At 47.7% G+C, this 19,772-nt stretch overlaps 1 protein-coding gene across 1 annotated transcript in view; it reads left to right on the top strand.

Annotated features, from left to right (window-relative positions):
• Positions 1 to 9,012, top strand: part of ZNF12 (zinc finger protein 12) — a 13,026-nt gene extending 4,014 nt beyond the window's left edge. Inside the window, exons 2-4 of the mRNA XM_044915734.1 lie at positions 2,200 to 2,326; positions 2,790 to 2,885; positions 7,104 to 9,012. Of these exons, the coding sequence (XP_044771669.1) occupies positions 2,200 to 2,326; positions 2,790 to 2,885; positions 7,104 to 8,956 (2,076 nt within the window). The 3' untranslated portion in view covers positions 8,957 to 9,012. The remainder of the gene's footprint in view (positions 1 to 2,199; positions 2,327 to 2,789; positions 2,886 to 7,103) is intronic.
• Positions 9,013 to 19,772: the final 10,760 nt, after the last annotated feature.

Raw genomic sequence — 19,772 nt, 5'->3', positions numbered from 1 at the left:
GAGAGAGGGAACACAAGCAGGGGGAGTGGGAGAGGGAGAAGCAGGCCTCGATATATCGAGGGAGCCCGATGCAGGACTCGATCCCAGGACCCTGGGATCATGACCTGAGCCGAAGGCAGACGCGTAATGACCGAGCCACCCAGGCGCCCCTAAACGACTTCCCTTTTCCATCCCTCGCTCTCTTGCTTTTGGTAATGACTTCTAACATGAGAACTTGTGGGTGCGGTCTTCATCAAGGTGGCCACAGTCTTGGCTGTGGATGTCTGAGTGAAGGATGGGCAGAGCTTCTGGAAGACCTGCTCACTGTTACTCTCCCAGGCCGTCTCTTCACGGGCTGGGCTGGGGCAGTTCTGCACAGACTGGTCTGGATTGGGCAGGAACCACTTGTAACACCACTCTGTGCCGCCCCCCCCGCCCCCAGCAGTTGGTGCTCCGAGCCCAGCACCTTTACCCTTCCCAGGCCAACAAAGATATTCCCGGATGTCCCCGCACCTGGAGCGTGGGAGAATAACAGGGTCAGGTAGCCAGGCATCTCAGGGAATCTTAACAGGACGCATCCTTCACTCTCTGATTCCACATAAACAAGCTAAGATTTTCGGTCAATGTCAGGAGTTTGTGGTCCTCTCAAATGGCCCCTGAGTATGACACAGCCTTTCCCTTCACTGCCATCCACACTACTCCTTACTCTCTGTTTTGTTGGAATCTCTGGGGCCTTTTTGTTAACGCACCGACGCGTTTTAGAATCCTTCCTCTTGACTTGACTCATTAAGATTTCATAAAGCTGGGGCGCCTGGGTGGCTCAATGGTTAAGCGTCTGCCTTCGGCTCAGGTCATGATCCCAGGGTCCTGGGATCAAGCCCCGCATCGGGCTCCCGGCTCCGTGGAAGCCTGCTTCTCCCTCTCCCACTCCCCCTGCTTGTGTTCCCTCTCTCGCTGTCTCTCTCTCTGTCAAATAAAATCTTTCAAAAAAAAAAAAAAACTTTTCCTTGGCAATTGCATAAACTTGACAGCTACATTACGTTTAGTTACTTACACTTCCTTCTGTTTTTTCTGATTACTTTCTGTCCTTATTTGGAAAGAGTGATAAGACACATAAGGGATGGTCAACCAGTAATACACAGGTGTCATTGAGAAGTGTGTCTTAATGTCCAGAGAACTTTGCTAAGTGCTTTCCATGGATTAGCCCATTTGATGCTGGTATTACATGACCTGATCGGCTCCACCATTACCTTTATTTTAGAGGTAGTGATACAGCGGGACAGTGGTGATGATTGGTGTATTTGAGTGGGGCGGTTTATTCAGAAGATCCACGTTTAAAGGTCTGGTTTGGGCAGTTTCTGGGTCTGTTGTGAGCTGTTTGCCCCTCTTCGGGACCATGCTCCTGCCCTCCTGGAATGTGTAAATGGGAAGAAGGGGGATTCCGAGTTACCCGGCTGGGAATTAGGGACAGCCGAACCACGCCATTACAACAGTTCACGCGGCAGCCGTGGTCAGACTGGGTAAGCTTACCGGGCAGTAACATGCACGGCTGGGGGTCCGTCGCCAGGCTTGTTGCTTTGGCCCTTGTGGCTGGCACCACGGGTCAGCTCCTTCTGTAAGCGGAGCAGGAGCAGTGTGAACAGAGATAGTGGTTGAATTTCAGCCTGTTGAGTTTGGATCTGGGACATGTCTGGAGTTTAGGAGAGAAGTCTTGGTGGCTCGTATACGTTTGGGGCAAGCTGACACATAGCTGGACATTAAAGCCATGCGGTCTGGTGGGATCACAGCAGGGTGCAGACAGCAAAGAGTAAAGGACCAAAAACAGAGCCCCGGGCCCTCTAACTTGAGGATGCTTGGAGAACAGGGGAGCCAGCAAAGGAGAAGGAGCAGTGGGAGAGGTCAGAGGACCAATATTGGTAAAGTTCTAGGAGCAAAGTGCATCCTGTGTTTCTGTGAGTGCCCCTCAGGCCTGCACTTCTTGGGGCCGGACCTGCACTGCATCTGCTGGGCTTAGTGTCCCCAGCAGCCACGCTTGTTCCTGGCTCATAGTGCAAGACTGTGTGTGCCGAATGAACTCATCCTGGCGTATTTCTGGAACGTTCATTTTCTTCCCACAATGAAGAAGGTACACGTGTCTATAGTTAACTTGACTGGGAACTTGGTAAGCTCTTGTCCTCGTCCGCCTTCACCTCATCCAGTTCTGATCTGGTGCCGTTCCAGGGGCCAGTGTCATTCAGGGACGTGGCCGTGGACTTCACCCAGGAGGAGTGGCAGCAGCTGGAGCCCGAGCAGAAGACCACATACCGGGATGTGATGCTGGAGAACTACAGCCATCTCGTCTCCGTGGGTGAGGAGAGCCCGCTTGCTCGATTGCTAGGATACATGGAGTTTCCCTCAAATGTTACTGAGTCTAACTTTGAGTTTGATGGGACAAATGTGAGTGGTCTGTTTGGGGCACCATTTTGGTCTTCACCTCCCCAGTGAAAGGTTCCAATTGTGGTGCCGGTCGTGAGGCAGCACCGACCTCAGACGATAGAGACCCAGCAGCCCAGCAGTCAGGCTCAAGTTCTCTTTCGTTTCAGGTCGGTGCTGCTTTTCGACCAAGATTTTATTTATTTATTTGAGACGGAGAGGTGGAGATAAAGAGGGCATGAGAGGTAGGAGGTTCAGAGGGAGAAGCAGACTCCCTGCCGAGCAGGGAGCCCGATGCGGGACTCGATCCCGGGACTCCAGGATCATGACCTGAGCCGAAGGCAGTCGCTTAACCAACTGAGCCACCCAGGCGCCCTCTCTTTCGTTTCTGTTAACAGGCTGTCACATTATCAAACCGGAAGTTATCATCAAGTTGGAGCAAGGAGAAGAGCCATGGATAGTAGAAGGAGCATTCCTACCGCAGGGTTACCCAGGTGTGTGCGTGCGGGCAGTGCGGAGACTGGTAACTTGGAAGTTTTTCCCAGGAATCGCTAACGGGAAACCTGCAGAAGGGACTACAACAGTCACCCGTGTGCCCCAGCTACCCGAGTCCCACTCCCAGCGCCTTCTTCCTTCCTCACAAGAACCTGTGTTTGCAGAGTGTCGCCACGCTTGTCTCTCCCCAGAGGCCCCCCCCGTGACTTCCTTCCTCCCCCACGCTTCGCCCCACGCTTGCCCCCACGGCATTTCCAGCCATCCCATTGTCGTGGGTTCTTTCAGTTCTTAGGCCTTCGTAAGTCTGTCATTGAAAAGTAACTGGTGGGACTCTTCGGTTCTTGCCACCTTCATTTTCTCTTCCTCTTTTCTGTGAAATGCCTCGGGCTGGTTTCTGTCCCTGGTTTCACATCTCCCTTCTCCGAGGTCAGATTCCAAACCCCAGCCGGTGCCTGAGCCAGTGAGTTCGGTTCACCTGTGGTCTGTGTGCTGCTCGTCCTTCCCACGATCCAGCCCCGTCTTACGTCTGTTGACAGCAGTGTCTGGGTCTCCCGCCTGTCCCTGATACTAGTGTCCACCTTGTCTCTTACTCACCGTTCGGTCCCAGCGCTTGCCCAGCGTCCTGTCACGTCAGGCGCTCAGTGAGTGAGGTGCATGGGAGTGAGGTCCTTTCCTCCACCCTCCAGAAAGTGTCTCTGAAGGGTCTGCTTCCACCTTTGGTGGATTCTAGTTCCTGATTTCTTCTCAGGGCTCCTCCGACCTCTGTCCTTAGGGTTGTTGTTTGCCTGTTTTTTTATGCTTTACCATCCCTGTCCTCCTGTCCGGCATCTCCCGTGGTAGCTGCCCTGCAGCCCCTCACGCTAAGTGCACTTGCAAGATGGGTTCCTTGAAGTTTCTGGTTGATCTCACAGGTGGCCCAGGAGGAGCCTTCGGTGATTCCCTGCTGCTTCCTGAGAGAGTGTACATCCCTCCTCTTCCCTGTGCTGCCTGGAAAATCAATGTTCTGTGGTTTTCCACAACTCTTGCTACACTCCACGGGGTCCTCGCTCCTAAATGTCTTCTGTTCTTGTGGTTATTGTCCCCGTCACTTTATTTCAGAGGGGCCTGCTCTCTTTGTCAGATAGCAACATGTTCTTCCAGTCTGAGCCCAGTTTTTCCACCCCTCCTTGAAGTTTTTCCTTTTAGCTCTTACCATTCTTTCAGTCTGCTCCTTCTCTCTAAGTGACTCTGCCTCATGGCCATACCTTGAAAAAAATTAGGTTTGATCAAGTAATCTGTTATCTGGTAGGATATATTTTTTGCTTCAGCTTTTTTTTTTTTTAAGATTTTATTTATTAGAGGGAGAGGGGGGGAGAGAGAGAGAGAGAGAGAGAGAGAGAGAGCGCGCGCATGAGTAGGGGGAGGGGCAGAGGGAGAAGCAGATTCCCCCCTGAGCAGGGAGCCCGATGTGGGACTCGATCCCAGGACCCCGGGATCATGACCTGAGCTGAAGGCAGCCGCTTAACTGACTGAGCCACTCAGGCGCCCTTGAGCTTCTTTCTTCCCCAGATCAGTATGTAATGTGTTCTCCCTTACCTTAGTACGTAATGTGTTCTTCCTTATCTTAGTATGTAATGTGTTCTCCTTTCCTTAGTATGTAACGTGTTTTCCCTTCCTTAGTATGTAACGTGTAGTCTGCACTTGAGTATCTGAGGCGCCAGGTAGGTGAAAGAACATTCTTGTCCGTCTGTTGAGAAATAATTTATAAGCAGATCTGTATACGCATGCCTGGGTCACATCCCCATTTACTCTGCAGGTGCATGAAAGATACCCATAGGATTCAGATGAAGAGCAACAGCTTTGATTTCTCTTCGGGGGTTCAAAGAAAATAGGAAAGAGAGTCATACTTTCTAAGAGACAGGATTTGGTTAAGAAAAGAGAGTTGCATGGTACAATTTAAAACTCTGCCTTCATATGGACCGTTGATGATCCGAGGCACGGCTGAACCACTGTGCTAAAGTCATTGTATGGGGGGTAATTATTTTTAGCTTTTTCAGGGGAAATGGAGCTAATTGAAGTGAGAAAGGATTTAAGAAGTTTTTGTTTTTTGTGTTTAAACACGGAGATTCCCTGAGGGGTTTTGAGTAGATCAGGGCTGGAGGTCAAGTGAACTGGATAAAGCAGTAAGAGCGCAGACTTTGAAAGTGAGCTTGGGCGTTGTTGGCACCACAGTGATCTCAGAAGACGCCTGTGGTGCCTGGGGCGGGAATCCATGTCTCCCAACTTGCTGCGAAGCGATGTAGCGCTGAGTGCTGGTCCCCTCCTGCACTCCCGAGCCCCTCCTTGGGTGTATCAGATGACATTGTTTGCCCAACAAATATCTTGGTTTTCCTAGAGCAGAAATTATTCTTCATAGACTAATATAAACCCAGTTTGGAACCATACTGTGAATCCAGGTGGAAAGTGTTCTTTATCAGATGTTTCCCCCCATTTTATCTATCGACATTTTGGCAGTGGACTCGGGAAGCAGTAGTTTGGGGAGGACAGGGTTGTTACAGTTTCATTTGATGTGGATGACAGCGAGTACAATAAGTCAAGTTCATCTAAAAACTTGGAAGTAAAAATAAAGAGCAGTTTAGGGGATCTGATTTGTAAGGTTTGTAAGTGAAAATGAAACCAAGTGAAACTCAGGAGTGGTGAAGCCTGTTCACAGAATGAAGTGACAGCACTGTGTCAGAGGCAGGACTCGTTTAAGGAAATCGCCAGGAGACTGAAAATGGGAAAACTAGCGGCTGTGTTACTGAGCCTGCGTTTTGTGCCAGAGGTTGCTCAGAGCACTTTTTTTTTTTTTTAAAGATTTTATTTATTTATTTGAAGAGAGAGACACAGCGAGAGAGGGAACACAAGCAGGGGGAGTGGCAGAGGGAGAAGCAGGCTTCCCACCAAGCAGGGAGCCCGACGTGGGGCTCGATCCCAGGACCCTGGGATCATGACCTGAGCCGAAGGCAGACGCTTAACAACTGAGCCACCCAGGCGCCCCTGCTCAGAGCACTTTATGAATTTATGTCCTCCCACGGCGACCCTATAATGTGGGTACCGTTGTCTCTGCGCCACCTGTGGATGATGCTGAGCAACGGGCGACGTAGGGACTCCCCCAGGTAGCCAGAGCACATGCTGTATTGTCCAGAGAGAAACAGAGTTCCATGGTCTGACTTCAGGTTAAATCATTACATCAGAGAGTATTTATGAAATCGTAAACTTTTTTTTTCTTTTTTAAGATTTTTTATTTATTCATTCGAGACACAGAGATAGAGAGCACGAGCGGGGGAGAGGCAGAGGGAGAAGCAGGCTCCCCACTGAGCCAGGAGCCAGACGTGGGGCTCGATCCCAGGACCCTGGGATTATGACCCGAGCCGAAGGCAGACGCTCAACCATCTGAGCCACCCAGGTGCCCCTGAAATCGTAAACTTCTGAAGGGCTAGCGTGCTCTGGTCTGTTTTATCCTTCCTGTTGCACATACGGAGTTCCTGGGGCTCTCCTCCCATGTGACACAGAACCACAGGGAGTTAGAGCCCTGGCCACACGGCTGCTCCTCTAAACATGAGGAGGTTTGGGTGTGAGCGGATTTGGCCCTGCTGTGCAGAATCTGGGCAAAATAGTTTGGAAGGATCTAGGCCCATGAGAACGTTGCCACAAAAATCTCAGTAAAAGGTGATGGTGCCTGAGACCGTAGTCGCCTCTCCCAATTCGCTGTGCAGTGGTGTGGTGCAAAGTGCTGGTCCCCTCCCCCACACCTGGTTGTCCCGGATACCTGTGCACCCCTCCGCCCTGCGCTGCTCCGTGTTGCCCTTCGTGCACCCCGTTTGCTGTGAGTCTTCCATATCTGCGTGTCAGCTGTTCATCCACCATCCTCTGTCTTCCCAACACTGCTCCATGTGTATATCTTACTATCTGTGCCCAGTTTGGACAAAATCTTACAAAGTAGCAAAGATCAGAGGTGCTTGTGTTTTTCCCTTTTCCTCACCTCAGAGGTGTGTGTGTGTCTGTGTCTGTGTGTGCATGTGCGTGCATGTGTTTATTCCAAACCATAACGATAGGGGAAAGAAGTACACTGGGAATTATTTTCATCTGTCCATGGAGCTAGCATCTACACTAAAATGAAATGCTTACATGTAAGTCACCTTCCATGTCTTACGTAGGAAGATATACAAAATTTTGTTAATTTTGCCTCTTTTTAGAAGAAGTCTGGAAAGCCAATGATCTGGGAGAAAGAGTCCAGGAAAATGAAGGCAAATATTCAAGGCAAGCTGTATCCATCAACAACAAAACCCTGATTGAAGAGAGAGGTAATGGTCTTGGTAAGACTTTTAATGTGGAAACGAACCCCATTCCTTCAAGAAAAATGTCCTATAAATGTGACTCATGTGAAAAGAGTTTGAAATCTATTTCAGAATATATTAGTAGTGATGGAAGCTATGCAAGAATGAAGCCCGATGAATGTAGTGCGTGTGGGAAACCACTTCCCCACATTAAACTTGAGAAAACTCATCCAGGAGATGAATCTTATGAATTTAATCAAAATGGGGGAGGTTATAGTCTAAATGAAGAAAGTATTTATCAGAACATTCATATTTTGGAGAAACCCTTTGAATATATTGAATGCCAGAAAGCCTTTCAGAAAGATGCAGTTTTTGTTAATCACATGGAGGAGAAGCCCTATAAGTGGAATGAATCTGAAATAGCCTTTCTGCAAATGTCCAACCTCAGCGTACACCAGAGGTCTCATATGGAATTGAAGCCCTATGAATGCAGTGCATGCGGGAAATCCTTCTGTAAGAAGTCAAAGTTTATCATCCATCAGAGGACTCACACAGGAGAGAAACCTTATGAATGTAATCAGTGTGGGAAATCCTTCTGCCAGAAGGGGACCCTCACTGTCCATCAGCGCACACACACAGGGGAGAAGCCCTACGAATGTAACGAATGTGGAAAAACCTTCTACCAGAAGTTACACCTCATTCAACATCAGAGAACTCACTCAGGAGAGAAGCCCTATGAATGTAGCTACTGTGGAAAATCCTTTTGCCAGAAGACACACCTCACACAACACCAGAGAACACATTCAGGAGAGAGACCCTATGTTTGTCATGACTGTGGAAAAACCTTCTCCCAGAAGTCAGCACTTAACGACCATCAGAAAATCCACACGGGCGTGAAACTCTACAAGTGTAATGAATGTGGGAAGTGCTTCTGCCGCAAGTCTACACTCACCACACATCAGAGGACACACACCGGAGAGAAGCCCTACGAATGTAACGAGTGTGGGAAATTCTTCTCACGGCTGTCTTATCTCACTGTACACTACCGGACTCATTCGGGAGAGAAGCCCTACGAATGTAACGAGTGTGGGAAAACCTTCTACCTGAACTCAGCCCTCATGAGACATCAGCGAGTGCACACCGGAGAGAAACCGTACGAATGTACCGAGTGTGGGAAACTCTTTTCTCAGCTGTCGTACCTCACTATACACCACAGAACTCATTCAGGAGTGAAACCGTACGAATGTAATGAGTGTGGGAAGACCTTCTACCAGAACTCAGCCCTCTGCAGACATCGGAGAATACATAAAGGAGAGAAGCCCTACGAATGTTATATATGTGGAAAGTTCTTCTCCCAGATGTCGTACCTCACCATACACCATCGAATTCATTCAGGAGAGAAGCCCTATGAATGTAATGAGTGTGGTAAAACCTTCTGCCAGAATTCAGCCCTTAACAGACATCAGAGGACACACACAGGAGAGAAAGCCTATGAGTGTTACGAGTGTGGGAAGTTCTTCTCTCAGATGTCCTATCTCACCATCCACCACCGGATCCATTCGGGAGAGAAGCCCTTTGAATGTAATGAATGTGGAAAAGCCTTCTCTCGGATGTCATACCTCACTGTACACTATAGAACTCATTCCGGAGAGAAGCCCTATGAATGTAACGAGTGTGGGAAAAAATTCTACCACAAATCAGCCTTCAATAGCCATCAGAGGATTCACAGGAGAGGGAATGTGAATGTACTGGATGTGGGGAGGCTTCTCTGAAGTCGGAGAACCTTTCAGTGTGGGAGTGGGAGATGCCTGCCGACGTACGTCAGAGCTCACACAGGTGTTGTGCATAAGCCTTTGTGTTACTCAGACTTGAAGCCTGAAAGTTCACAGGGTAGAAACTACAACTGTAACAAGACCATAGGACTTATCGGATACCAGACTATACAGGCGTAAAAACTGATACGTATTTAGAATGTGTATGCACTTCACCGTGGACTCAAACTGTTTTACACATCAGGGAATTCATACCAAGGGAAAAATCTCTCAATTTTAAGGCAGGTGGGAAACCTGCTCCTTTGGAAATTATTGATATTAAATGTTATGTTTCTTAGTATCAAGCTTCTTAAAAGCAAAAATACAGACGATAAAGATACTTGTGTAAATAGAAGCTGTAAAATCAGCTGACAGTAATCAAGACCACAGCATAGCAACCTCTCACTCACACGGGAGTGGTTCCTGGGAATGTAGGACTTACGTTCATTTGAGGGGTTTTTGGTTTGTCTGTGTGCTTTTTAGGATGCTACATTACAGGAAGTGTATGTTCAGTTTGAATCATGTTTGAAAAGCCATTGTATCTTCATTAGAATGATTTGTAGACATGGTAAGATTATCCATTTTAAATAGCTCCACCTTGTTAGTATCCTGATACCCTGGTACCGTCCCTGAACTAACATCTGATAGTCTCAAGTACTTCTTGTATTCTTGCCTGGCATTTATAAATGTCTTTGATCATTGTTAATGAATGAAGTCTTCTGTAAAGAAGCCAATGTTTTAATAACATGTTCAGCTGTATCTGAGTCAGCGAGAGTTAGAAATCTACGCATATGATAGAAAAGTGCTTAGATAATTTTAAATTGCTAATGCCAGACTTTTCCAGTAGTAAGAAGCGCCTGTAGTACTCATTGTACTCTATACAGTAACATTTACTTAAAATATTTAAGTACTTAAGATATTCCCATTTATATCAGTTTTTTTCCATCTGTTTTATTTGGATGCTTACAGAAGTGTGCAGAGCACACATACTATGTAATTTAGGAATTATCTGTATTTTTATTTGATAGGATAGTATTTTTAAATATTGTGCTCTACTCCTTCCTTCCTGAATGAAGAATTCTTCCTGTGGGTTTGGGGCAGACACTGTTGAGTGACCCTGGTCACTCCTTACTGTTTGCTGGTGAAATTTGGGGATCCATTCCTCCTTGTGGAATGGGGGGGGAAATCCTGACTAGTTTCAACCATATTGATAATCCCTTTCTCATTGCCAGCAATTGGTTTAGAATGGTCACGGGACCCAGTTCTATTCAGATAAACAGAGATATCTGACAGGTTATTTCTGGAAAAGGTTCCCTCAAAGATTCAAGGAAGGAGTCCTGCAGGGTGAAGTAGTCTTTAGTTGAACATTGCCTTCACGGCATGTGATGCCTGGTTGTGTCTTTCAACGCTGAATTAGAACTTAAGCATGGCAGAGCAGAAAGACTGGGAGAACCTGGGACCTGGACAATGTGGAGCCACTGAACCAACCAGCTGTGTAGCTTGTCCACCTCTGGACTGTTGCTTCTGGAGGAGACGAAATTTACTTTGGAGCCAATTGATTTCGGTTGCTCTGTTAGGGACAGCTGAAGATAGAGTTACACCTTCATAGGAATTATGCAGTGGAGAAGTGGACATCAGGTAAATCACTTATTTAGAAGTACTGATTGAGGTTGGTCTTATTTTCTGTAAGTTTTGATGTAAATAGTTTGAGCACTACGAATCAACTTGAAATAATTAAATGTATATGTTTCCTCGAATGGTTACATCATTGACCTCAGAGCCTGATAACGATGTCAGATACACCTTCCTTTTTACAATGCATGACATTAAATTTGTTCAGGTTAATTTATGTTATTCATGGATCATCACTCCCACTGTTGGTTCACAGTGTATGGTGTGGAGGTAAGGACCTTTGCTTTCCAGTGATCAGCCCGAGAGCCTATATTTGAATAACAGCCCTGCCCACTGAGGTGAAATGCCGTATTTTTCATGTGTTTGAATCATTCATGGAACCCGTTTTTATTGCTCAGCACTTTCCCTCCATATTCTTCTAGCAGATTGTGAGTATGCTTCATGACCGGAATGAAAAGTCTGTTAGATCATACAGTTTGTGTAGGAAAATATATTCATGGTGTATTTGTTGAAATGATAGCTACAAAAATTTCCCACAGTAGTTTGTCCTCATAGCTTAAATACACAGTATGCATTTTAAGTAAAATATTTAAAAAGGGTAAATGGTTTACAGCATTCTTTCTCATGGAGTGCCTTTGCGTGAAAGGGCCTGGCGCACAGACGTGGTCCTGAACTGCGTCTCTGATGACATAGTGACAGGATTTGTTTGTAGTCGCAAAGTGGTCAGTGTTTTCTTATTACATCTGAGTGGGCTCAGTGGCATGTTCTTCTTTAATGATACTGTTTTTCTTCTTCCCTAGAGGCACTTAAAATAAGTTTGTCTTAAATTTGATGGAATGCAGTATTTGAAAAGTTTCTGTTCCTGGCAAGCGTGTAAGATACACAGGCCTGAGTTCATGAGGGAGAGCGCTAGAGAGACGTCTGCTTCCCTGTCCTACAGCAAGGACCAAACGTGGAATTGGGGCAGAGCGTGAGTTCTTGTGTGTTACACACAGTGACCTGATAAAATTTGGAGTGTGAGCAGATGATGAACTCTGAGAGTGGTTTTCAAGGGCTGAGCAGAAGGAAGACCCTTCCTGGCAGGTGGACATGTGAGATTCCCCTAGTTTTTTTCTGTTGTCCTCAAGTCAGTGAAGCAGTGTCAAATAGGTCAGATCGAAGATGTGTTAACACCAGGGCCCTATCCTCTCAGAGACCCCAGAGTCACCCTCTTCTCTGTTCCATGGCCGTGTGCCTGGCTGTGCTGTGCAGTTAAGCTCCCCAGGGAAGGCTGGATAAGCCACACGACTACAGCCCAGATAACTGCCCACTTTATAGAATGCCTGCAAATCAAGCAAATTCCTTTTCCTTTTCATCACAGAGATGGCTGCATCACAGATAAATTACTTTTCCCTTCCCTGAATGTAAAGTCTATGATTCCTGCCAAACTGATGAACTAGCCTGGGCTGCTGACTCGTTCCCAGATTCCAACTCTGGGGCTGCCGGAGAAGTAAGAGCAGTTTGCGGTCCAGGGAACTGCAGTGGGGGGTCCCCTGGGGGAGGTGTGAGCAGCCAGAGACACTAGAGGGGCCGGTGCTGGGGAACTTTGGGATTGGAGTCTCCTACACTCTCCTGCTCTCCACTCTAGTGTCCCAAGCACATTCTTGCCCAGCACGGTGCCTTCATGAAACAGAAAGCAGGTGCACCAGCTCCATGCAGCTGGGATGAGGGCTACACACAACACACACATGCCTGGAGCAGCCTCTTCTCACTCCACGGCCAAGTCCTCACAGTAAGTAGGCACATGTTTCTGGATGGAGGAGAGGATCCATCAGGAGGGGGGTTCCTCGTAGCTGGGGGTGGGCTTTCTCTTCTGTAGTACATCGGTCTGCTGAAGCCACATTACTACCTGTTACTGTCCTGGAGTTGCAGATACCCAAGCGAAAATTAATGCTGGAAACAAACGTAGGAGTTACTAAGAGCACACCATACGTCTCCACAACTGGCAAACTTAATGGGATGTAAAAATCCAGATTTCAAAATTGTCTTACAAGACATCCTTTAAAAAAAGTATATTGGTTGTATGAAGCAGGAACAGTTACTCCAAAAGAGGGGGCGGGGCATGGACACGGCCAGAGACCCAGACAGTGGGCTGTGTGGTAACAGCTGTTCGCCCAAGATGCCAGGAAGGAAGAAAGGGATGCATGTGAAAACACAACACTGAGGCCAGAAGACAGTAGACATAATACCCATATCCTGGGGTTCTTAAGACAGGGTGGGAAAAAAATTCTGAATTAAAAATTTCTCTGAATTAAAAACATGAAATTATAAAAGGGGCTTTTGTGATGCCAAATGGAAAGGTACAGAAAAATCTACAGTCTGTAAAGCAAAATTGTTTAAAGACCAGTAACTAGAATACATGAAGATACCCAGCAAAAGAGCAAGAAAGGGCAGTGCTTGGACTCATCTGTCATTAGAAATATGCAGTGAAGTACCCCTTAGGCTGATGAGAGGGGCAGAAACGACAGTGCCGTGTAGTATCGGTAAAGAAGTGTTAAACTGACCCAGAAATACCTTTCAAAATTCACGTGTGTGCCTTGTGCAGTAGTACTGCTAATATGCTTTTCTGTCCCAGAGAAATTCTGTACGCACGTGGCTGTGTATACAGAGCGATTCTGTCAACACGATGTGCGGATAGCCCAGGTCGCAGGAAGAGGGGAGTAAATGCAGAGGAAGCAGTGGAGTGCTTGCTCTCCGGCAGTTAGGAGCAAAGACCGGACCTGCATGTAGCACATCTGATAACACATAAATAAGAATTTCAAAAAAAGGCATGAGCTTTCATGTAACTAAATATTTCTGTCAGTTAACGTGACACACCACACACACGCCCCTGACAGGCTACAGCAGAATGGGCTTCCGGTCATACATGGACTCTTGTGAATGGCTGTGAAGGGGAAGAGAATGGAATCGGGGCTTGGAATGAAGAATCAGGTTAAGAATGGTTTCCATGCAGAAACCAGTATTGAAAATAAATGTTTTGAACTGAGTGGCATGATGAACACTGTTCCCCAGGACTCCAGAAACATTAAAACACAAAAATTAAAGGACCAGAGAAATAAAAATCCTCAGTGTTTTATGCTGTTCCGTTTTAGCCTGAGTTTCACAGCCCAGGTGCCTAAATGATGTCTGTGTCCTTTTTGGCAACTTCACCCCAAGCCAGCTTCCAGTAAAATGGTTAAATGGTTGTAGCTGCTCCATTTGTTGGTCATTCTATACTTTAATTAAAAAAAAAAAAATTTTTTTTTAAAGTAGGCTCTGGGCCCAGCATGGGGCTTGAACTCACAACCCTGAGATCAAGAGGCGCCTGCTTTACTGACTGAGCCAGCAGGTGCCCCGGTCACTGTACTTTGAACTGTCCTTCCTGGGACGAGGGATGACCCTCCCCCCTCAGGAGGGTGTGCATGGCTCCGTAAACCTGCTGAGTGGGACAGCCTGCGCTGGTCCGTGCACCGGTGCCCCCCCCCCTTCTGTCCAGTTTGAGCTGGCACCCCATTGCAGCTCTGGCGTCCCAGCTTCAGCTAGCCATGGCCAGGAGGCTGCGGTTAGGTCCACGGGGTGCGAGTGGGGTAACGTGTCATCTTCTGAGTCATTCTAAAAGAGGACTGTCCTTCACTGACTTCCTCCCTCCCTCGGCTGTGACCGAACCGTGGTGCTGAGCCGCCACCTACCCTGAGAACAAGGATAACATTTGAGGGCCAGGCTTGGCCAACGGGCCCTGAGAGGGGCCTACTGGGGACACATCAGGCTTTGTGGGCACAGCCTCCGTGGCCACTCAGCCCTCCCTCTAGTATGAAAGCACCCCTCCCGATAAACCTTTATGCGTGGGACACAAATTTCAATTTCATAGAATTTCACATGCTATAAAATATTTTGATCTTTTTAAAAAACTACTTAAAAATGTAAAGCCCATTCTCAGCTTACAGGCTGTACAAAAGAGGCAGGCGCCAAATGTGGCCCATGAGCCGTGCCTTGCTGACTCCTCTCTAGGGGATGGAGAAGCAGCAGGATAAAGGGGACCCTTCCCTCCGGAGCGCAGCCTGGAACGGGGCTACCCTACCTCCCTGGACCACCTGTTAGTTTGGAATTGTATGGGAGAAAGCACTCTTCTTTCTTGGCAGCCGATCGGACGCTGATACAGAATTAGCCAACAAGAAATGAACCACTGTCATTTCTTCTAAACTGTGACGAATGTGTCCCTCCCAAACCTCATGGTACACACATGACTAGGAGTAAGTCATGGGAAGAAAGTAGAGTAAGGACAGCCCACTCAAAACCTCTGTAATGTAACGAGATCTAGCAGAATCTACAGCAAACCTAACAAAAAATAGCACAGTTTACAAATTTTAAGTCCCTTACAAAAGAATGCAGTATTTTTATCTTTAGAAAAATGTGTGCTCGGGTCGCCTGGGTGGCTCAGTCGTTAAGCGTCTGCCTTCGGCTCAGGTCATGATCCCAGGGTCCTGGGATCGAGTCCCACATCGGGCTCCTTGCTCAGCAGGGAGCCTGCTTCTCCCTCTCCCACTCCCCCTGCTTGTGTTCCCCCTCTCGCTGTGTCTCTCTCTCTCTCTGTCAAATAAAATCTTTAAAAAAAAAAAAGAAAAAGAAAAATGTGTGCTCAGATCTTGATTTCTAAATATTCTTCACCAGATGGAACCAGGGCTGCTCAGGAAAACAGCACAGAACACTGACTTGTCAAAGGGAAGTGCTCAGCACTGATGGGAAGGTGCAGCAGAGGAGGGGAATGGAGGGCTCTGTCCTCCCCGTAGGAGCAGCTGGTGAGCTGGCAGCCTCTGCAGAACTCTAGCATCTAGTCCAAAACTCTCAACCAGCAGGGGAGGCGTGCTGAGGGCGGCCCTGTGCGGCCACAGAGCTGGGACTTTCGCCTGCCTGGCTGCCTGCCATCCCCTCCACCTCAGATCAGCTGCCATGTGCTGACGGCCTGCAGTCCAGGCAAGTCCCGGGGCTGGGGGCGGGGCGGGGGGCAAATTACAGACCTTGTTCTCACAGCTGCGGAGAGGGTGTCGCTTGCTGGACCGCTGTCTGGAGGAGGGCTGCACGGCTTGCCCGTGTCCCAGACTCACATCCGTCACAGGCCTGCACAGCTTCCCGCGTGGCTTGTGCCACAAGCATGTAAAGGCCCAGGTGCTGTGAGCCAGCTGTGGCAAGGAGTGGCCGTCAAGGTGAGCAGCAGAGAGACACCTGGGAAGGAAGAGGTTGAAGAAGTGGAGATGTGTGGGAATGAGATTCTAGAAGACTCCATGCGTGCCAGGAAATCACCTGTGCCCACACGGGCTTAGAGAAGTCTGTACACTCTCACCTCGGATGGGCCTCCAGGCTCCACAGAAGCTATGTGAAAGGGCAGAATGGGAAGCAGCTTGGCTAAGCACAGGAGGTCTGCAGAGACTGGGGGTGTTATTTTTCCTCTTTTTCTCCCCACCTCTTTTTAAAATCTTTTTTCAGCTCCAGATGTTTAAGGAGAACCTGGCAAAACACACCTAATCCCTGAGTTAATGGAACAAAGAATTCAGTGGCTGCTCATGACAAAGATTACACACCTACTGAAACAGAAAAGTCTGTTTAAAACACATAAAAACCCACCAAAAGACCCCCCACAAACCCTGGGGTGTGTGTGTGTGGGGGGGGGGGAGTCTGATTTCCAGAGTTGCCACGTTATAATATTTAAAACGTCCAGTTTGCAACGAATGATGATAAAATACGCAAAGAAACAAAGTATGGCCCACTCACAGGAAAGTGAACATCTGTGTCCATGAGTCCCTCCGTCTCTGGTCACGGGATTGGTCCCAGCCGGCTGGGTCCAGAGTGCACCACTCTTGGTGGGCAGTCGAGACTAAACAAAATCAGAATCCCAAAGGCTTTGGAGAGGAGCCTGGTGAGTCCATGCCAGAGACTGTCTTGAAGAACTAATGTGGGAAAAGCCAAGAAAGATTTGAAAAAGAGAACAGAGAGAGACGTGCTTTTCAACATGTGCAAAAACATTACAAAGAACGACGAAGGAGCGTCTGGGTGGCTCAGTCGAGCGTCTGCCTTAAGCTCAGGTCATGATCTCAGGGTCCTGGGGTCGAGTTCTGCGTCCCTGCTCAGTGGGGAGTCTGCTTCTCCCTCTCCCCCTGCTTGTGCTTGCTCTCTCAAATACGTAAAATCTTTAAAAAAAAACAAAACAATGAAAACATGATCTTGTTGAGCACAATTATAAAATATTTCAGTAAAGCAGAAAACAAACCCAGAATCAGAGTCCTTACAAGCCGTGAGTCAGGACTGACTGCAAATAGGAGAAAACCCAAGATAACCAAGCTGCCGGCAGCTCTGCCATCCAAACCAGCCAGCCGCTGGTCCACCACATCTACCAGAAGCCCTGGAAGGAACTCCCCTCAACTCTCATTGGTCTCTGGATTAAGTGTCCATCCCAGGAACAACTGAACTGGCCCCCAGGGAACGTGCCAGCTCCGTAAAATCAGCATCCCTTTCTGGAAGGATGTGGGGAAGAGCGCTAAGCAGACAAAAAGCGAAGCCCCTGCAAATGATCATTTAATCCATGATAAAGATGGTATTTCAAGTCAGGGACAAAAAGGTTAATTCAATGGTGTAAGGACAAGTAACAACTCATTAAAATAAAAATCAGATGCATTAAGCCACATCTTGTGGAGAAAAAAGTGGAAAAAGATCAATGAATGATTCAATTTTTAAAGGTCATTTCACATAAAGAAAGAATACTTAATATGTAACAGGGTTGCAAAAAAATTTCCTGTGTTCTGTTTCTTTCAAACAAGAAATAGCATTATTTCATCATGGCATGGAAATTTACAGGGCAGAAAGCAGTCACTGAATCATTTTCTTAAAATCATTCTTGCTCCCAAATTCCTGTATCTACCACTTCTGAATTACAGAATATCACATATATACACAATACACACATGTATGTACACACATATGTACACACACACACACCTATATAATATATAAATACACCTCTGCACCATTAGGATGCCCTGTAGCTCCAAGTAACAGGAAAATCTCAACTCCAACAGGCGTAAACTATAAGGGACATTGAAGACCTCGGTCTTCCCAGTACGGAGCAGCTTCGGAGCTGGTTAATTCTCCACTCTGTGCGCTCCCTGCCCTTGGCCCTGCCCTCCCTCAGCTCACCATCCTACCAGCCCCAAGTCACAAGATGCCATCAATGGACGTCCAGATGGACAAAGGCCATTCTGTTCCCGATTATCGACAAAACCTTCCCCCCAGATCACCCAGAATACTTCGGGGTCTGGTCATACTGCCGGCCCCAAACAGCCTCTGACGAGGGAGGAAACAGGCCCCATCGAGGCCCTCTGACAAGGAAGAGGCAGACGGCAGGTGCCAACCTGCTTCAAGGAAGCTGGGTGAGGCAGGGAGCCGGGCTCAGGGCACAGCCTCTGGAGCACAGCTTGGGGGGCCTGTTGCCCTCACATGGGGCTGCTTCCACCAAGCCTCAGCAGGCGCCCTGTGAATCCCACCAGGAGCGGGAAAGAGAAGGGGTTTTCTACACACAGGGCTGTCTCTGTGTGACAAGCACCACTGCTTGCCAACAGCTGCCCCCCAGCCTCCGCACACTTGATGAACAGGGTTCATTAAACCAGCCCAGCCCAAGACAAATACTTTTCTTAAGGCATCGTTTGGCTTCTTTATTGACACGCAGATCAGTAACAACAGGCATCATATGTGCCAAAAAACAGAACAGCTAAGTGGTGAGGTGCTTTTCCAAAACCTTTAACATCTGTCAGAACTCTGTTGAGAAAAAGAGAGTGAACCCATATGCCGAGCACCACACTCAGAACTTGCTCAGATGGTTTTTTCCTGTTTTCTGCTTCATCTAATTATGCACACATTCTTGACCTGAACCACTTCACAGCTGCAGCCGTGACGGCTCGCCTCTGTTCTGCACGGTGTTCTAGAAACTCACATTCATAACCACCATTACCACACTGAAGAGAAGTTCTCTAATTCCCTACCGTTATCCGTGCCAGTCCACATTTAAATCCCTCCAAAGGCCTCCAAGGTACCCGCGTGGATGTCTTTTTGAGCTGGATGGTTTCTGGATCCAGTCAAGGATCACGCACTGCATCGGGTTAGTTCTCGTTAGTCTCTCTGGATTGAAAGAGCCCCCGGCCTGCCTGGGTGGCTCAGTCGGTTAAGTGTCTGCCTTCGGCTCAGGTCGTGATCCCAGAGTCCTGGGATCGAGTCCCACGTCGGGCTCCCTGCTCCGTGGGGAGCCTGCTTCTCCCTCTGCCTCTGTCTCTCATGAATAAATAAATAAAATCTTAAAAAAAAAAAAATGACACTGACTTTTGAAGAGACCAGGCCAGTTGTCTTGGTGGAAGCCCCCCCAGTCTGGATTTCTGTTTTCTCCACAGAAGCTGCTCTCTCTCGTATTTTCTGTAAACTAAACAGTACTACGAATGACTCTGGCAAGAGCCTGCCACAGTGCGATGTGCGGACCCCACGCCGCACCTCAGCAAGAGCCACACGATGTCACCACTGCTGATGGTGCTGTGTTTTATCACTGGTCAAAGGGGGCACTTAATCATTCCATTCTGAAGGCATACCTTTCCCAGGGCCAGTGAGGAAGGTATCTGTAGGAGGGTCTCTGGCCCTGCACACATACCCTGTTTCCTTTGCACCTACTCATCCTGGCATCCATTGATGGTCTTTGCCTAGGTGCCCTAGGGGTTGCAAATTAGCGATTTTTCAAATTCTATCATTCCTACATTTATTAGCTGACACTTTTCTAGAACAGTCAGCCTTCTCACAACTGCTTTTACTAAAAGCAGGGTGAAAATGCTTTCCTTCTAGTTACAGAATAAGGAGCTTGTGTAAGATTCCCCTATAACAGTGGAAATAATCTCAAGCCCCTTTCTCTGTATTGATGTGGACACAGATTTTTATTTATTCAAATGTTGTAGAATCAGTTACAGTCGTTCTGTTGGACCATCAAAGTACCTCAAATTTGGCCAGGGAGAAGCCCTGCAAGGTAGCTTCTGGGACCATTGACACATCTCCATTAATCTGAGTACTACTTTGCTTTTTGACACAAGAGGTCCCAGCCTGGGGC

Source organism: Neomonachus schauinslandi, chromosome 5, assembly GCF_002201575.2.
Source record: "Neomonachus schauinslandi chromosome 5, ASM220157v2, whole genome shotgun sequence".
NCBI lineage: Eukaryota > Metazoa > Chordata > Mammalia > Carnivora > Phocidae > Neomonachus > Neomonachus schauinslandi.
This window is presented reverse-complemented; position numbering and strand designations above follow the sequence as displayed.